Raw genomic sequence first — 17792 nt, 5'->3', positions numbered from 1 at the left:
TGAGAAGTATACATCATGGAACGTATTCGAAAACATGGAATTAACGGAATATAATCATTGTTTACATAATACACCGGTATGTACAGCCCGTCAGGAGCATAATTTCTACACTCTCGCACGACTGCTCTTCGTATGTCCCTACCACAGATCACTTCTTCTCATCAACGGACTCCGCTTCTTAGAGGGAATCCGCGGGAAGGAGATCGCCGTAAGAACAGGCAACAATGTATATCCAGAGACACGGTAATAACCTGCAAGAGGGACATGACGTGACTGGAATTCCAGTTGTTGAGTATACCATTCAACTTCGATGTTGGATCTAGATATGCTCTGATTGGCCGAATAACATGCTTCGGCAACGTGGGACTATCAAATGATAGTCATTTGCACCTCCTGCATTGAATCTTCAATTGCATTGTCAAAATTTAATTGCCTATGGACCGTGCGGCGGATGATGATCGTCCGGTTGCATCGGGTGTAAGATGTTGGTGTTTCAGAAAGCCTAGCTGCATGACGCTAGTAGTGCTCAACAAGAAAATGCATCCCAGTAACGCAGATGATGGGGCTAAGACAGTTGACGCAGGTACTGAGCCATTGGGGCAATCTCAGGTACCTAGATCGTTTGACCTGGGTTACTAGGCAGCAATATGGCCCTGGGAAACCCCCCTTCTAGTACCAACAAGAGAATGAAATGATACGCTTCGTTGGCCAGATCAAAAAGAATGAGCAGGTCGCCAAGGTCAACCACGCTGTGCCTGAATTTTGGCCAGCTGGTGAATAAGGGAACCACTCAGTCCTTGTGTGCTAGAAATGCGGAAAGAAAATATCTATATAAGACGGACACTATCTGCTAGAGGGTGACTACAAAACAAGCATACTACTCTAACTTAACATTGAGACCCCTTTCACCGGAAAGCACAGTATATCGCTATTCTTCTAGCCATGGCAGCACTCATCGCAAACACCCTCGGCATCGGAATCTCCGTCTGGTCCATCGCAGACATGTTCAGCGGAGGCGACGTTCCAGACCCCGAGAAAGACATCCAAGTCAGTCTTCTTATCGGCGACGCTCCAAACTCTGGCGGAAGCGTCCCTCACATAGCCCTCTGGGACGAAGAGGGCAACCGATTCGGCCAATACGACGGCGACGAAAATGGACACCTGGATGGCGAGTCCACGAAGACATTCAGTATTTATCCCGACCAGAACGGGGACCACCAGAAAAGCCCTGCATATATGCTCCTTGTGATGCAGGAGAGCGACGCCATCTGCCTCAGCGCTATCGTGACAAGCGGCAACTCCAAGCAGCACATGTGGACTGGCGACATGGGATATACCTGCGGCGCGCAGTGGTACCACAGCGAAGCAAGCTACGGCGACTCCAATGCTCCGATCCGGTGCGTGTGGCTTGACAGTGACCATTCAAATGGCATTATCGCAAAGGGACTTAGTCTGCACATGCCTTCTTTCGCCTCAGACCAAGGTCTCGTGAACCAGTACAGGCGCAATCAGCGACGACTCTGCCAGAATTCGGCACGAATGACATTTCAGCCAGAGCCCATTGTCCCTGACTCGCTCATCGACTTTTTCAAGCCGGCACCAAAGTACAGAGCGGACGGTGGGCTGAAGAGGCCAAACCAAGGAATTGACCGCAAGACTCGCGCGTATCCTGAAGGTACGAACATGCATATCCACGACACCAAGCGCAGTCATGTTCGGGATTGGAACTCCTTATCCCGCAACACCACGACTGTCGGAAATATCCGCGGACTCAAGAATAACAATCCCGACCACTTGATTATTAGCAGCCGAGAGGGCCATAGTGCGCGAGAGTTATGCGACCATCCCAACTCGCTAGGTCCGGACTTCGTGGACAAAGTCGAGGGGCTATTCTGCGATATGGAGACTGGCAAGGTTTGGCCCTTATGCGATGATGCCACCACGAGTGGATGTTTCGACATGGATACTCGAGAGTTCAAAGCTGGTGGGGGTGGTGGTGATGAGGGCGCTAAGGGCGCCGCGAGCACTGCTTCTACCCCGATAAAATCGTACAAATCCTACAAGGAGTGGTAGATAGTGCTGGAGCCACAGTGCAGGCTTGTTCTCGGGTCCTCTGTTCTCAGGCTCTATACAGGAGCGAGCCTCGGCTTTGGCCTCCCAATTTGCTCTCGTCTGTCCAATTTTGTCCCAGCATTTCTATCATCACTATCACTGCTCAATCCTTGGTCTAGCTTCGCTTCTCCGTTTAAATATCACTCTTTATACGTCAGAAGGATACTTTACCTATCACTGAATGTGCTGGCTCTTTTGCAAGGTCGCGGCTTCGTAGTGATGGAAGAATGTTATCATAAAAGAGGCTATGCCGCCTAGCTAGGCTGCCTCTCCATACTACAGACGGTGTTTGATTAGAGGACACGAAGCATGTCTAAAAATGTGGCAGTGCGACTCCGAATCTGCCGCCGATCAGGCAAGGGTCCAACATACGTAGCGATATTCATTGGCGCTGTGAGCCCGACGCGCCGACACTAACTCATGCTAATCTCCGTCGCTTAAGCTGCGGTCAAGGTAACAAAGAAATCGACTATGTGCATTATACTCTATCAGGGACAGTGCATAGGACCTGTAGAATCAGGTGATACTCGACAACATAATGCAGGGAGGAACACCGACTTCTTTCCACCTTCCATCCACCACAATGGACAACCAGCCTTCCAACTTCCTTCAACTCCCATATTCAGTTCGGCTCCAGATCTATCGCGAGCTGGGCTTTGCATCCAGGAAGATTGAAATCTCCTATTATAGACCCAGGCCGAACTGGTCAGAACGCCAGCAAAAGATCATTTCAGTGACGCATTCCTTCGACCGTCACTTTGCAAACCAGCTGTTCTATGTATCCCGAGATGTGTCGGAAGATGCGCGTCGCGTCTTTTGGTCGGAGAATACTTTTGTATTAAGGTATGGCCAACATAGGTCCTTCCGACCTCTGCTGAAGGCAGGCCCAACGGCATGGTCGTCTATGCGGGATTTGCACGTCGAATATGGCCATAGACTATGCGACGCGCTCTATGGCAAATGTCCTTGCAAGGATATGATCTTCAATGAGAAAAATGGGCCCTTTGAAGAGAGTGATGTTTTCTGCGCCTGGAGAGAACTGTGTGTTCTACTGGGACGGCATGTCAAGCACGACCAGTTGAGCATTTGCATTGTTTGCCTAGGTATAACTCCAGCAACTGCAGAGCCCTTCCTCGGCGTGCTAAGAGAGCTGCCTCGACTCAAGGACCTCTCAATCAGTCTGGGACCGCATCGAAACTTGGGAGTTTTTCCCCTGGTACTGGAGACGATCAAACAGAAGACCACGTTTTTCGAAGCAAGCAATCGTCCACCACTGCAGTCGTTTCCAACTCTAGATCTCCCCGTTGAGTTGCAATCCCGCATACTAGAATTTACTGGCCTAACTCAGTCTCAACCCTTGGTACTGAGACCACCCTTACACTGGTTTATCCCCGCTGGCTGTGACTGGGATAATTGCAATTCCCCTGCCCCTGGGCCGTCCGATCGCAGAGTTAGGCAGTGGTGTTCTCTTCAGTACGCTGCGTTCTCCACCGTTTACCCCTGCTGGGAATATTCCGATCTGCGTTTCGTGGGCAACCGCCACATCAGGGATCTCGCTATCCAAGTATATTATTCTACCAATACTTTCAACATACGATACCCCTTACCACCTCCCTTGGAAGAGACAATCGAAACCTGGCTTGATAGCTCCTCCCAAACCAGCGCCATCCCCTGGAGCCCTCAAACTTCGGGTTTCCTCTGCGGATTCCCCGACTATTCATGGCCGCATCTCCGCCATATCCACTTCATGTTTCCGGACATGCATAGCAATGCTTTCGACGTGGATTACAGGGGAATCAGGACTGACTGGCTCAATTCAATCACTATCATTCATCAAAGGACTACTCCCGGGAAGCTCACCATCGAGATCGATCTTGCTCCTGCGCACGTTGAGAGAGATGAATACGACGACCCCCAGAACATTGCAAGAAGGTGTGCACTATATGATCAGATCGTAGATCCACTTGCTTGTTTGGGCGGTCACTTGAAGGATCTCTTCATCCGTTGCTACTTCCCCATCGCCGGGGGAGTTAAAGTCAACCGTGCTGACCGGGAAGACGTCCTTGAGCGTAAAGTCATGGGGAGGGACTACAACAGCCTGGCACGCGGGAAGCAGGATATTGTACCTTTTAACCCCCGTGTGTAATTAATTTAGCTGTTAGGATCGTCAGCACCCATGGCTTAAGTTTATCGAGTTCGATGGAAATCATATTGTCACTACTAGTCAAGTGTCTCCTATTCTTCGTTGATAATCGCCCAATAAGTAAGTACATTACCAGAACAAACTTCCACCTCCTCGACGCCCCGCCAACAGCGATGTCCTGCCCTACATATCACAGACCCAGCACCTCACAAGCGCATATAATCCACTCTTCACAAACAATCGCAGCACGAAATCCAAGATACCTCTTTACAAGACATACCGAAAACTCGGAATCTCCAGGTCCGTCTTATTCGACAATCCCTGCGCCACCTCCTCGCTCTCCGTGAATTGGCTAGGCGGTCCGTAAACCCTATCCCGCCGCTTATTCTCGTACGCGTAATATGCGAGTAGTAGGATGAGAAAGAAGACACCGAAGGATAGGCCTGCTACTGAGGCTGTCATTCCAGTCTATCAAGCGAACCAAGTTAGCACAGCCCACAAGCGAGATTAAAACGGGGATAGGTACTGTTGGTGTTCGAACATACAGGATAATTCGGCTCCTCCCTCTCATAAAAGAACTGCGGCCCCGCAATATTCCCAACACAGTACCCGATGAACAGCAACGCACTAGTGAGACTCCGTTTTGTGAAGCCGGCAATATTCGAACTGATCAGACTAAGGCTCAGCGGTGTATTGGCCGCAAAGACTGCGCTGAGTGCTAATCCCGCGACACGGGCCTCAGCGTGCGACTCGTCTAGTTTCCAGACTAGGACCATCCCGACCACGGAAACGGAGGTGTTGAATATCATCATTAGGGTGCGGGTGTTTGGGACGAGGGTTGCGAAGCCCGTTGTTAGGACTATGAAGACTAGTTGCGCAGCGCCGAGGGGCATTTGCATTAGGAGGGAGCGGACGCGGCCGTAGCCGAAGCCGTTTATGATGAGGCCGGAGAACTAGATAGATAGATATCAGCAGTTAGCTGGAGGTCTTTGAGACAGGGTAGGTGTAAGAAGAAAGTGAGGGGGGGGAATACACTTGTAATTCCACCATTACACAAATTCGTCGAAACCGAATACAAGAAGAGGAACCAAGTCTGTGGATCTTTGAGCGTCATCCAAACCTGATCCCAGCGCCAGCGACCCGTATCATTGACGCCCGTCTTGTTCTTTAGTACGCGCTGCATGGCAATTGCGCGCTCGTGCTTCGTGAGGAAGATCGCCTTCTGCGGCTTTGACGGGATGACGAAGTAGATCGCGAAACTAAGGACCACAGTTATGGTGCCGAGGATCAGGAAGAGGAGTTGCCAGTTTGTAATAGATGTGATTTCGACGTTGCCGATTCCGTAGGCGATCAGACCGCTGATAAGGTTCGAGATGCCGTTGCCGATGAACCAGGCTGCTTGGCTGGGGAGTGTCAGTTGAATGTCTTGGTAAATGAGGAGGTCAGGATGAGCGTCGATGACATACCGAGCAGGCTGCTCCTCACGCTTATAGAACATGCCGATGCTAAGAGCGAAGCCTGGGCCGATGACTGCTTCGCCGGCGCCGAGGAAGAATCGTGCGCTCATCAACCCTGCGAAGTTCTTGGTCGCGGCGTGACACATGAGGATGCCTCCCCAGATGAATCTGCTTTTATCAGTATTCTAGAGACTTGGGTTTTCGGTAAAGAGTACATACACCGAGATACCCATGTATTTTGCCAGAGGCAGCCGGACCATCAGGTAGGAACTAGGCCAACTCCAAGCAAAGTACCCGAAGTAGAAGATGGCCGACGTCCATGAGTATTCTTGGCCGACGAGATTGAGGTCTTCACGGAGGTTAAGGAGGGTCGCTTGGCTGAGAGCCACCTTATCCATGTATTGCATGCAGTAGACAAGGCCCATGATGGGAATGAGACTGTACGCTGTTAACAAGACTGGCAATAACTTCAAGCAATAGGCTAATGAACGCACGCAAAGTCCAGCTTGCGGATGAGCTTGCGCTCCTGCGCTGGGGTGTAGTCAACCGCAAGCATCTCTCCAACATCTCCGTCACGAACAATGGACTCCTCAACCCCGGCCTTGAGGTCAAGGCCTGTGGCAGGAGGCCCAGCAGGATGAGAAGAAGTCTTCTCCATGGCGAGTACAATGAGCTGAGATCTGCAAGGAGGAAAACGCCGTGGGGGGACACATGGGCCACAGGGCCAGGGACTTTATAGGCCCGTCCAGAATCGCTTCACGTGTTCCAATAGGCAAGGAGATAAGATGCAAAGTCGCCCAATACACACCAAACAAGTAAGGAGATCTTATCAGATCGCTTCATTCCGCAATCCCCCGCTTCTCCTCTGGAACATTGGCCCATCCGATAACGGATCGTTCGACTGGCGTTGCATGAGTGGTGGACACGCACTCTCAAGATAGCATAAGATCCTGCCGATCAATCTAATCTTTGCCTATCAGGATGTTGTGGCGGCGTGGGACGGCAGCGCGACGGGGATAGTGTGCTTTGGCGTTGCTTAGGGCAGCCTCGGCATACCTCGCCAATATCCTGCGCGCTCTCGCCATTCTGCAGACTTTGCACCTTGACGAGTCGGCGGCCTTCTTTCGGTCCGTTCTTAAATATATCTTATCTCGGGACTCCACTGGAAACGGTGCTAAATAGAGTGACTTCCGTGCAGTTGTTCAGGTTGAACCCCGAGGGCGTGGCATGGCATGCCATCCCGCGCTATCGCTGGACCCTGACTCGATTTTATTACTACGAGAAATATCAACATATATTGTTTTTTAGAGGTCGGGTATAAGCGCCGAGATTGTCACTTATCTGAGAAAAGGACCTTTTCCTCAATCTTGGCTACCCTGAATCCTGCACACCTGCTCCCCACGCAATGGGCTGCCATTGGACGTCGCCTAATTAGCCGAGCTGATGAACTCTATCGGCCATGATAATCTAATACCGGAACCATGATTTGCGGATGTATACTGCAAAATATCATGAACATGCACTTCAATGCTCATCATGGCCCTCTTCTCCGCATTCAAAACTGTGGGGAAGTGTTGATCTTGGTGCTGCCCCGGATTTAGATGGCTAAGGCAACGGAATGACGTCCAACTTCCCCGGTTTGTGGTTTTCTGTTCAGCTGCTGCAGTGCCGAACATGTCTACCGCATGCTTTGGTTTTGATGAAAACACTACGTGTCCTCCGTCAGCATGGGTCTTCGGCATTGCAGCGCATACGAACTATCCGCCTTGTCGGGCGCTGTCTGCCGTGACTCTACCCGGACGACATTCATTGCCGGGCTGTGAAGCCGGATGATGCAGCTCAGATTGTGATCCAAACTGATTCAAGCAGTCCGAGAGCTGAGGTTTGAATTGGAAACACGCAATGGTCACATACCACGAAGCTTTTTTGCATCTGGCAGAGTTGCAGATCTTGTAAATGTGTATGACCTTGACGCGTTGAAACTTGGTAGCAGCTAGCATCCTAGAAACCCTACTAGCTATATTCTTGGATGCTAGCTTCTGATACTCTAGAGTGTCTTTGCTCTTTGCTTGATAGCAAGCACAGCCCTGGTATTGCAGTTTTAGTTCCGTTGTCAGCCTTGATACTTTTCTACTCTCGTCATGGCGTCAATCCAAGACATTGTCTAACCGAGAATGGCTTCCTGTTCCTATTCTATGATTTTCCTCAGTTTCAACCTATGTTCTATGCTGATGATGCGTCGTCCACACTATTAGTTTTGTTGATAGCTTCCAGCAGGTGTGCCTGTTCGAATGCGTTGATATATATAGTTCCGAAACCTTGGGATATGTGACGCAAAGAATCCACTACGTAGCACCCAAAGCGCTTGGTCGTAGTAATTCCCTCATGGCAAGAATCCCATTAGCCAGCGATAGTGAAGCTGGTAAATTGAACCGTGATGCGATGAGCGAAGGAATCTGCACTGTTTTAGGAGATTTTGTGCGCATAACCACGGTGTTATACGCTGCTGAGTAATCACGGGGAGAGCACAAGCGTTTCCGAACTCTCCGCGGACAACAAGACAGTCTCTTCCCCAATGACACCTCTGCACCGCCCCAGCACTTGTTTTTGTCGAAAGTGCCCTGGAACTTGGACCGACTGGTGTCCCCTACACCTATGAACTGCCAATAACCTCTCCCATGACCGGTCGACATGCTCCTCGCTCAAAGAATGGTATTGCATCCTCCCTCATATCCCGCCGCTCCCCGCGGGAAACTCACCGCAGCCTGCTAACTTTTCTGATCGCCCTTCTAGGTTGCATCACCTGTCGTCGACGTAAAGTGAAGTGCGGAGAAGAGCGTCCAATCTGCAGACGATGCTCCGCCCTTGGTCTTAGCTGTGAGTGGGGAGGCGTGAAACGGGGGAGATCGTCGTATGCTCCTGTGCGCATTCAACCCGCCGGACCCCGGCCTCGATTGTCGCCTTCCTCAGCCATTGCGATACTGCCGGGAACACCTGGACATAATTCGGATAGCTTGTCCGATCAATGGACGTTTCCATTATTTTCAGAAGGGTTTGCGGGGTCGTGGACTTGCCCTCCAGTGTCATTTGCGACGCCGCTATACCCCTCGCTATCGGGGACTGATATCGCATGCGCGAATTCCCTGTCGCTTTCGGGGCAGGATAAGACGTACTTCCAATACTTTCCGTCGTCATCGGTTGTGTTCTATTATATCAAATCGTGGCAATGGAGCAGTTTTAGCTGTCTGTACCAAGGCCCTGCGGCCGCCAGCAAGGCCATCATGCGCATGCTACTGGCGCTGTCGGCGAATGATATGCACCGGAATGGACTCGTCGTTCGGTCGCCGGGTCGACCAACAGCGGAGGACCATGCTCGATATCATTATGGACTTGCAGTCAAGGAGTTCCGCCAGCTCCTAGAAACTCGCGAGGGTCCTGTTACGCAAGCTGAGCTGGAGGTTATCTTCGCGACCATGTTCCTGATGATCTCATACGAATGGCAGTTCGGTCAGTCGGTCAAAGACCTGCAGCTTCACATTCGTGGCGTACGCTCGCTCCTGGAAGCTCACCCTAAGCTCTTTGAGATAGGAGATGTGGGTGAGATGTTGATGTCTGTGGATTCTGGTCTGGCGGAAGATGCGTCGCCAAAGATGTCATTCATTCCAGAGCAATGGCTTTTGTGGATTCTGTACATCGACGCGAGTAGTCGGCTCATGGGTGGCACGGAGTCACTGTACGAATATGTCCTCGAGTCCGGAAACCCGGCCATTCATCCTGATCGACTCTACCGATGCGCTCGGCTTTGGGGCCGATGTTTCTGGGGCACGCAGTATCCCGATCAGGAGGTATCCGATGACATCGAAAATTACCGTGGGCTAGAGCTTCTTCATTCTGGAATGACTCTTCGCTACAAGATTTGGCAAGCTTTGAGCGACGATCCTGAGAAAACCAAACTGCAAGCTGAGTCGCTTCTATTGGAAATCATGGGCATACGCGAGGTACGTTCGACCCTTCTATTTCGCTGAGCACAATTTAACAGTCCCAGCAATTCTCCGATCTCTTTTTGACTGCCAAGTTCGCTGGGCCAGGCTCCACGCGACGGACCCTCAATACCATCAATATGGCCGTCAGTACCTTCTACGCTCAAGCACTGTTCCATCGACGTCTACTGTACCCTCCCGGCCCGCCATTAGCTTTCCATCGCGTAGCTGTCATCAACCTCATTGAGATCGCGCAAAAGCAATACGCGTCAGACCCCCGCCTTCTGCGCCGCCTTCATTGGCCGCTGCTGATGGCAGTCATTGAGACGGAGGATGTTACACAGCGTGAGTGGCTACAGGAGCGTCTTCTTGACCTGCGCGGTTTTCACTCAGAGTATACCTGGGCCAGCGATGTAGCGGAAGAAGTTTTGTCCATGCAAGATGTCAGTCAAGGTAAATTCGCAGATGTAGCGACTTTGTTACGCCAGCGCGCATGCGGATGACGTTCTGTGTCCCCAAGATAGCTTACTCCCAGCTCCCAAAGATGTGGTATGCAGGTTCTTGGCTAGTGCTGAACTAGCGACACCCTGCAGCTCTCGATGTAAGCTAATCACCGAGATCACCTCGACTGATAGGCTCTGCATTTCTCACTGGCTGAGACCCCTCGATAAGCAAGGGCTCGGGCCTGGCGATGCTGATAAGGCGCAGTCTCCAACGAACACCCCAGCTATGATATAGCCCTCGGCTCTCCAACTCGCAATGTCATTGTCTTGAATACTGAACTTGACACTCGAGGTACTGTCGCCTTGTCGCAAACATCACCACCATGTCAATCCAAGCAGCCTGGGAAGCCTGCGACAAAACAGACACGCTATTCATCCTCGTCTGCTCTGTCTTCTGCTGGCTCATCATCCCCGCCGTCGGCCTCGCCTACTCCGGCTACTCGACTCGCTTCAATAGTCTTGCTTCATTCTACCCCGGTATCCTCGCCGTCGCTGTCTGCACGATACAATGGTGGATGATCGGGTACTCGCTCGCCTACAGCGACGGCAACGCCTTTATCGGCGGGCTGTCGAAAGCATTCCACATTGGTGTCCTCGCAGAACCAGTCGGGACAATCCCTGAGATCCTCTTCTCCGAGTTTCAGCTTATTTTCTGCGCTACTGTCTGCGCGATCGCGATCGGGGGTGCATGTGAGCGCGGTCGTTTACTTCCCTTGATTCCATTCATCTTTGTGCGTCGTGCCCTCCTTCCCTTGAACCTCTCTTTGCTAACCATGATACCCAGCTCTGGGCAACATTCATCTACGCCCCCCTAGCACACATGGTCTGGTCCGAAACCGGCTTCCTGGCAACGCTCGGCGCCCTCGATTTCGCCGGCGGCACACCAGTCCACATCTGCAGCGGTGCAACAGCCACCGCAATGTCCCTGTACCTCTCCTACCCGCTCTTCCGCTCTCGCCGTTCTTCAAAACGCACGCCCCAACATCTCGTCCTGCACAAGCCGCACAACACCCTCTGCCAACTCCTCGCGCTAATTATAATCTGGAACGCCTGGCTCGCGTTTGATGCGGGGACAACATTGGCGCTGAATTTTAAGAGCGTTATGGCTGCTTGCGTGACGAATTTATGTGCTGCGAGTGGTGCGCTTACTTGGGCGGGGATAACGTATTATGAGACGGGGAAATTTAGTCTCGATTCTACGTTCCTTGGTGCTATTGCTGGGCTTGTCCTCATTACACCCAGCGCGGGATTTATTGATCTCAATACATCCGTCCTCTTCGGTGTCGTTGGCGCGCTGGGCGGCCGACAAGCTCTCCGCATAAAGTTCACAAAGACTGCTCGACTGCGTCGGTGGGTTGATAACGGGGATACATTCGCGACGCACTGTCTTGGCGGATTACTGGGGACAGTAGCAACGGGTCTCTTTGCGCAGAGGGAAGTTGCTGCGTATGATGGTGTTACAGTTATCAAGGGGGGTTGTTTTTTTGATGGTAATTGGCGGCAGTTGGGGATTCAGCTTGTTGAGGCTCTCATTGGCTTCGGCTGGAGCTTTGTGGGGAGTTACCTGATTTATGCGGGGGTTGATTGTGTGCCTGGGTTGGAGGTTTTGGCTGTTGATGAGTGAGTTTCTTTTCCTTTTTCTTCTTTTTTTTTTTCCTACTACCATTCCTCATATCTCGTCACGTGGATTGGAAGCGCTGACATGTGTCCAGGGATATCATTGCGGGGATGGACAAGAGCCAGATGGATGAGTCGTTGCACGAGGCGCAGTGGGCTGGTGAGGAGGATTATCATCCTTTTCATTCGCAGGTTGCGCTCTGAAATTCCCTGAGGCTATCCAACAAATGCTTTTGTATTTACAACATGTCAAACAAATCCAGTCTCGGTCAACCAAGGTACAAGGTACAGAATACATGCACCGACCAAATTTAGACCAACTCTCACTCTCAATTTCCCTTCTTCCCCTTCACTTCATTTCTCTCTTGCAGCTTGTGTCGTGCTTAACCAGTCTAGTTAAACACAACAGTCTTATGTCCATTAAGCAGCACCCTCCTCTCCGCAAAATACTTCACCGCCGCCGCAAGCACATTACTCTCGACATTACTTCCCGCATGCGTGAGCTCCTTAGGACTCAACCCATGGTTGACACGGACAACATTCTGCTCGATAATCGGCCCCTCGTCCAAATCACTCGTGACAAAGTGCGCCGTCGCACCAACAAGCTTCACACCCCGATCATAAGCCTGATGGTATGGTTTCGCGCCCTTGAACGACGGCAGGAAAGAGTGGTGGATGTTGATGATCTTCCCGGACATAGCCTGACACAGCCGGGGCGAAAGGACCTGCATGTATCGCGCAAGTACAACAAGCTCGATCTTATGCTCCGCGATCAAGTCCAGGATTTTACCCTCCTGCTCGGCCTTTGTGTCTGCCGTGACGGGGAGATGCACGAAGGGGATCTTGTATGTTGCTGCCAGGGCCGCGAAATCGGGGTGGTTTGAGACGATGAGGGGGACTTCGATTGCCAATTGGCCGGTTGAATACCGGAAGAGGAGGTCGTTGAGGCAGTGCCCGATTTTGGAGACCATGATGAGCACGCGCGGCTTGTGGGCTGCTTCGAGGAGCGTGAAGGACATGCTGTGCGCTGTGGCGATGGGGTCGAAGGCTGCGCGGAGGGTGTCGACGTTGGCTTGCTCGGCGGGTTGGGATTCACCGGTTGTGTCTGCGCCGAAGTGCATGCGCATGAAGAACCGGTGGGAGGTTGGGTCGCCGAATTGCGAGGAGTCGATGATGTTCAGGTTGTGCTGGACTAGGAAGCCTGTTACGGCGGAGACGATGCCCGGCCGGTCGGGGCAGGAGAGGGTGAGGATGAAGCTCATGTTGAAAGGTTTAGGATGGCTTCCTGGTGTTGAAGAGTGCAATTGGTGTGCAATTGAGGGTGTAGAGGGAGAGGGATAGCTGGAGGAAAAGAAGAGCGAGGAGGGGTGGGATTGACTCACTGTAAAATCGCGGGAATCCCTGCCGCTTTCGGAGATTTCGAAACGTCACGTGGTCTGGTGTCCCGCAGCTGGTGCTTAGTCATTGCTCCGATAAGATCTGATCGATAAGCAGCGATAAGCAGCCCGATCGGGATTGTCAGGGCATAGGGCTCGCTGTCAGGACTCTCAGCACCCGAGGCTATCCTGAATTCTTCACGAGGTCCTCTTCAGCCTCAGTCTAGCCCAGACGGAGCTGCCCCCGGAGCTGCCCCCGGAGGCTGCATGCTTCTTACCCGTATCTCCTGCAGAAAGTAATCTGGGGCCATTTTCACCTGCATGCTGACGCTTTCCCCGCATCAAGCCACCAAGTATGATTCGCTCGGTGCCTCGCGTATTGTTCCCCTGCGCCGACTGTATACTATCCTCACCATGAGATATATTCCTTTCAATTTATTCCATATTACCTCCAACTTCAAGAATGGCTGTGCACAGTGGCAACAGTTCTTGATCTGACCCTTTTGGCACATGGCCTGATCGATTGATAAGACGGAGTACCCATTTCGTCAAGGCAGGATGCTCGTCCAAGGCGGACCGGGTGAGCAGATTTTGGAGCTCATGTGGTCAACTGAATAGCCTCACTCACAGTCTGTCTGGAATAGACGGTCCGCGGGGCCGTGACCGCTGGATAGAGGGGAGAAGAAGGCAGGTATAAAGCCTGCAATTGCTACCCTTGAACTCCTAATATCCAGCAACAACACCTGAAATATCAATACTCAGAGATAAGAACCTACAATGGCTTTTCCATCAAAGATATCCCAGCCTTTGGCTGCTCTTCTTACCCTCCTCCCTTTGATCCAGGCCCAAAAAGCCGGAACCCTCCAAGCAGAAGTCCACCCCAGCCTAACCTGGCAAACCTGCACTGACAGCGGCTGCTCTACCGTTGACGGCGAAATAGTCATCGACGCAAACTGGCGCTGGCTGCACACAACCTCGGGTTCCACAAACTGCTATACCGGCAACGAGTTCGACACCTCCATCTGCACCAGCAATGAAGTCTGCGCTGAGAATTGTGCCGTTGATGGCGCGCAGTATGCTGCTACCTATGGTATTACTACCTCGGGTAATTCGCTGCGTCTGAACTTTGTTACTCAGTCTCAGCAGAAGAACATCGGGTCTAGGGTGTATCTCATGGATGACGAGGACACGTACACCATGTTCCATTTGCTGAATCGGGAGTTCACGTTTGACGTGGATGTTTCTGAGTTGCCTTGTGGTCTTAATGGTGCTGTTTACTTTGTGTCCATGGATGCCGACGGCGGTGTCGCTAGGTTCCCTACCAATGAAGCTGGTGCCCGGTATGGAACTGGATATTGCGACTCGCAGTGTCCACGCGATCTGAAGTTCATCAATGGTGTCGCAAACGTTGAGGGGTGGGAAGCGTCTGATACGAACCCGAATGCTGGCATTGGAGGTCACGGCTCCTGCTGCGCGGAGATGGATATCTGGGAGGCCAATAGTATCTCTACCGCATTCACTCCACACCCCTGCGATGTGCCGGGTCAGGTACGATGTGAAGGTGACGGGTGCGGTGGTACATACAGTCCCGACCGATATGCTGGAACATGCGATCCGGACGGATGCGATTTCAATCCATTCCGACAGGGGAATAAGACCTTCTACGGGCCTGGCCTCATAGTTGATACCAATAGTCCGCTTACACTGGTCACCCAGTTCCTGACGGACGATGGTACCGATACCGGGACATTGTCCGAGATCAAGCGATTCTATGTGCAAGACGGCGTTGTCATTCCAAACTCAGAATCGACCTGGCCTGCTAACCCGGGCAACTCAATCACCACTGAGTTCTGCGAAGCGCAAAAGGAGCTATTCGACGATATCGATGTCTTTACCCCCCATGGTGGTATGGCGGGTATGGGTGCCGCACTTGAGCAGGGAATGGTTCTTGTCTTGTCGCTCTGGGACGACAGTTATGCAAACATGCTCTGGCTTGACTCGAACTACCCGACCGACGAGGATCCCAGCGTTCCTGGTATTGCGCGTGGAACGTGCCCGATTGACTCTGGCATTCCACACGAGGTTGAGGCTGAGCATCCGGATGCGTTTGTCGTGTACTCGAACATCAAGTTTGGGCCGATTGGGTCAACATTTGACGAGGATGGCAACGGAGGTGGTCCGGACCCTACTTCGACTGTGACGACTACTACCGCCACCACAACAACTACCTCCGCTACAACTACGGCGACAGGTGTGGCGCAGCACTGGGAGCAATGCGGAGGAAGCGGATGGGGTGGTGCCACACAGTGCGCTAGTCCTTGGACCTGCACTGCTGTGAACCAATGGTACTCGCAGTGTCTGTGAGAAAGTTGGGATAAGGGATAGTACGGTATTAGTTATCTGCTTACTTGTCTGTTGCGTTCTCCTTGATGTTCTTGGTTAGGCCATGTTGTTGTCGAAGCGAGGGGTGATGAGAGGTGCAGTCGCTGGCCGACGGGCAGGGGATATGATAGCACGGTAAATTGCCAATTGAATGCGTTTTTTCTCTACCAAAAGGTCGTCGTCAAGTCCGAGTGAAGCGTTCTTGGTGCAACGGAACACTACCTAGCATCCTGGTAAATTCCATAATGCCACCAATCGGCTCTGTGGCTCCTCCACTCCAAGTCGTCGTCCCCTATATCGCCGATCCGGCCAGTCCCGGATCAGCAACAGCACTAGCACCTGTACCCCTCTTGCATATTGCATTTGAACCTGCATCCGATCGATCGCATGACTTGCATGTCTACATCAGTTCCCCGCAAGCTCTTCCCGAACGGTCCGCTCCGCGCCGTTTCGTCCGTGCCTCTTTGGGGTAGCGCCACTGGTGGCTCGGGTCAAGATGGATTGTACATATGTGAGAAGAGCTGAGGTGGCTAGGTTGGTGAACAGCTAGATAGCCTCGAGGTCCTTTTTTGCGACCTTGCGACGACAGGAGCGACCTGAATGGATCCATATGGATCTTGAACGTACCTGCCTAATACGTGCACCATAGTGTGGCCAATATACAAGGAAGGAGCAATCGACCGCCGTACCTTCCTTCCTTACCTGTGCACTACGTCTCTTAATGCAAGTAGAAGGTGCGATGCGGACACTCCCGACATACCTGCCTTTGTTGACTGTACTGTGAGCAAGGAAGGAGCGACCAAGTCAACCGCGGTCGTGCTTTCCCTAATAGTGCAACTGGCTTGTCTGTCTGAGAGACTAGAGACCTTGGTGGACCACGCCCTGATGGATACAAACGATTAAGTTAGGTAAACATGATGTTTCTGACGTTCTGGGGATAACAAGATTTTTCTGGAGATCGCTACTTGCTGGGACATCCGCAAAAGAGTTCTATATCCATAGTACAATTCCTCGTTCCCGAATGTTCCCCAAATATCCTTCTCGTTGAACCTCAACTATTCCGTCAGACTGGGAGATATCTGATAAACCTCGAAGCCATTGCTCTTGATTCTGAGAATCCAATTGTCGAGCACCTCATCAGATTTACCAACCTCCCGGCCCATGTCCAGGCCCATGTCCTCCATGCCCATGATGACCCTCATAAGGAGGCGGTGCACCAGGAGCACCACCATGCGGCCCACCAAAAACACCAGGTCCGCCATGATGCTGATGATGAGGACCTAATGGTGGCCCTTCACCCCCCGCCCCCGTATAAAGCGGATTCCCATACCCCCAAGGCCCATTCGGTCCGTTTATACCGCCCGGGGGAGGATACGACTTATTACCGTGGTCAAACTCATGGCGAGGTGGTTCATGCGGAGGACCCCGGAGATTAGGAGGGTGATGGGGGTTCTCTAGTGCGCGAGGGTGGTGGCGATGTTCGTGCCCGTGCCCGTGCTCGTGGTGTCGTGGCGGTGAAGGCGAATGGCGCGGCGAACGAGGAGCCGGAGGGCTAGGAGGTCTACCCTCTCGCGACCCGGGACGCTGGTAAAGCGGGTTTCCGTAGCCCCAGGGTCCGTTTGGTCCGTTGATGCCGCCTGGTGGCGGGTAGGGCTTGTGAGGGTTGTGGTGGTGATGGTTGTGTCGCGTGCTTGGTGGTCCCGGATGTCCCCGTGGACTAGGAGGACGGTGGTGATGACCGTCACCTAGTGGGCCTCCGTGAACGGGGTTGCCGTACCCCCAGGGTCCATTTGGACCGTTGATTCCGCCGGGTGGGGGGGGAGTCTTGCGGTGGTGCGAGAAGAAGGCGTGGTGGTTTGGTGGGGGAGCAGGGGTTGGCGGGTGCTCTCCGGCTGGACGGTGGTCGTTATGGTGTGAGAAATGAGCGAAGAGACCCATGTTAACGGATAAACCACTAGTAACAGCGGTACGTAGCTAGATTTTGCAGTGGTATATAAGGACCAGATGGGACTTGAACCTGGGGACGGTCTACTTTAAGTACATTATAGTTTCCACACTACGTATCAGGCACCAGCTCATGGGAACCACATCAGCGGATTATCTACGGCAACCATACGGAAGCGCCGGCGGCAACTATGGAAACACGCGTCAAACACATGGCTGGCTGCAGGCGAGCTCCGCCTGAGCAAGGTGTTCAAGATATGGAGCACTGGGCTCGGAGA

At 52.4% G+C, this 17792-nt stretch overlaps 7 protein-coding genes across 7 annotated transcripts; 5 read left to right on the top strand and 2 right to left on the bottom strand.

Moving 5' to 3' along the window:
• Window positions 1-1002: 1002 nt before the first annotated feature.
• Window positions 1003-2073, top strand: BDV14DRAFT_190684 (uncharacterized protein; the record flags this gene model as incomplete). Its single annotated transcript, XM_073771366.1, has 1 exon — window positions 1003-2073. One exon carries the CDS (start codon window positions 1003-1005, stop codon window positions 2071-2073), a length of 1071 nt encoding a protein of 356 aa, XP_073626729.1.
• A 622-nt stretch (window positions 2074-2695) lies between these two features.
• Window positions 2696-4258, top strand: BDV14DRAFT_201492 (uncharacterized protein; the record flags this gene model as incomplete). The annotated part of the gene is made up of 1 exon (XM_073773773.1): window positions 2696-4258. The coding sequence occupies one exon, from the start codon at window positions 2696-2698 to the stop codon at window positions 4256-4258; it is 1563 nt and encodes a 520-aa protein (XP_073626728.1).
• A 67-nt stretch (window positions 4259-4325) lies between these two features.
• Window positions 4326-6370, bottom strand: BDV14DRAFT_209689 (major facilitator superfamily domain-containing protein; the record flags this gene model as incomplete). The annotated part of the gene is made up of 6 exons (XM_073775706.1): window positions 4326-4723; window positions 4801-5208; window positions 5289-5658; window positions 5722-5880; window positions 5932-6150; window positions 6207-6370. The coding sequence occupies 6 exons, from the start codon at window positions 6368-6370 to the stop codon at window positions 4523-4525; spliced, it is 1521 nt and encodes a 506-aa protein (XP_073626727.1). The 3' UTR covers window positions 4326-4522.
• Window positions 6371-8390: 2020 nt separating this feature from the next.
• BDV14DRAFT_190682 (Rh-like protein/ammonium transporter) lies at window positions 8391-12016 on the top strand (the record flags this gene model as incomplete). Its single annotated transcript, XM_073771365.1, has 6 exons — window positions 8391-8424; window positions 8506-9710; window positions 9758-10041; window positions 10488-10926; window positions 10980-11815; window positions 11908-12016. The coding sequence occupies 6 exons, from the start codon at window positions 8391-8393 to the stop codon at window positions 12014-12016; spliced, it is 2907 nt and encodes a 968-aa protein (XP_073626726.1).
• A 34-nt stretch (window positions 12017-12050) lies between these two features.
• On the bottom strand, window positions 12051-13291 carry BDV14DRAFT_82505 (formyltetrahydrofolate deformylase). Its single transcript, XM_073777614.1, has one exon. The coding sequence runs from the start codon at window positions 13072-13074 to the stop codon at window positions 12205-12207; it is 870 nt and encodes a 289-aa protein (XP_073626725.1). The 5' UTR covers window positions 13075-13291; the 3' UTR covers window positions 12051-12204.
• A 535-nt stretch (window positions 13292-13826) lies between these two features.
• On the top strand, window positions 13827-15684 carry cbhB (putative 1,4-beta-D-glucan-cellobiohydrolyase). The gene has a single exon (XM_073777613.1). The coding sequence runs from the start codon at window positions 13966-13968 to the stop codon at window positions 15550-15552; it is 1587 nt and encodes a 528-aa protein (XP_073626724.1). The 5' UTR covers window positions 13827-13965; the 3' UTR covers window positions 15553-15684.
• A 1102-nt stretch (window positions 15685-16786) lies between these two features.
• On the top strand, window positions 16787-17363 carry BDV14DRAFT_175953 (uncharacterized protein). The gene has a single exon (XM_073769165.1). The coding sequence runs from the start codon at window positions 17095-17097 to the stop codon at window positions 17317-17319; it is 225 nt and encodes a 74-aa protein (XP_073626723.1). The 5' UTR covers window positions 16787-17094; the 3' UTR covers window positions 17320-17363.
• The last annotated feature ends 429 nt before the right edge of the window (window positions 17364-17792 follow it).

The sequence above is a fragment of the Aspergillus stella-maris genome (genome assembly GCF_047715825.1).
Source record: "Aspergillus stella-maris strain CBS 113639 unplaced genomic scaffold BDV14scaffold_38, whole genome shotgun sequence".
Taxonomy (NCBI): Eukaryota; Fungi; Ascomycota; class Eurotiomycetes; order Eurotiales; family Aspergillaceae; genus Aspergillus; species Aspergillus stella-maris.
The sequence above is the reverse complement of the archived record's forward strand: the minus strand, read 5'-3'. Positions and strand labels throughout refer to the sequence as shown.

Excerpts from the sequence above, each read along its gene's own strand:
- BDV14DRAFT_175953 (XM_073769165.1), top strand. The coding sequence starts at position 17,095 with ATGGCGCGGCGAACGAGGAGCCGGAGGGCTAGGAGGTCTACCCTCTCG.
- cbhB (XM_073777613.1), top strand. The coding sequence starts at position 13,966 with ATGGCTTTTCCATCAAAGATATCCCAGCCTTTGGCTGCTCTTCTTACC.
- BDV14DRAFT_82505 (XM_073777614.1), bottom strand. The coding sequence starts at position 13,074 with ATGAGCTTCATCCTCACCCTCTCCTGCCCCGACCGGCCGGGCATCGTC.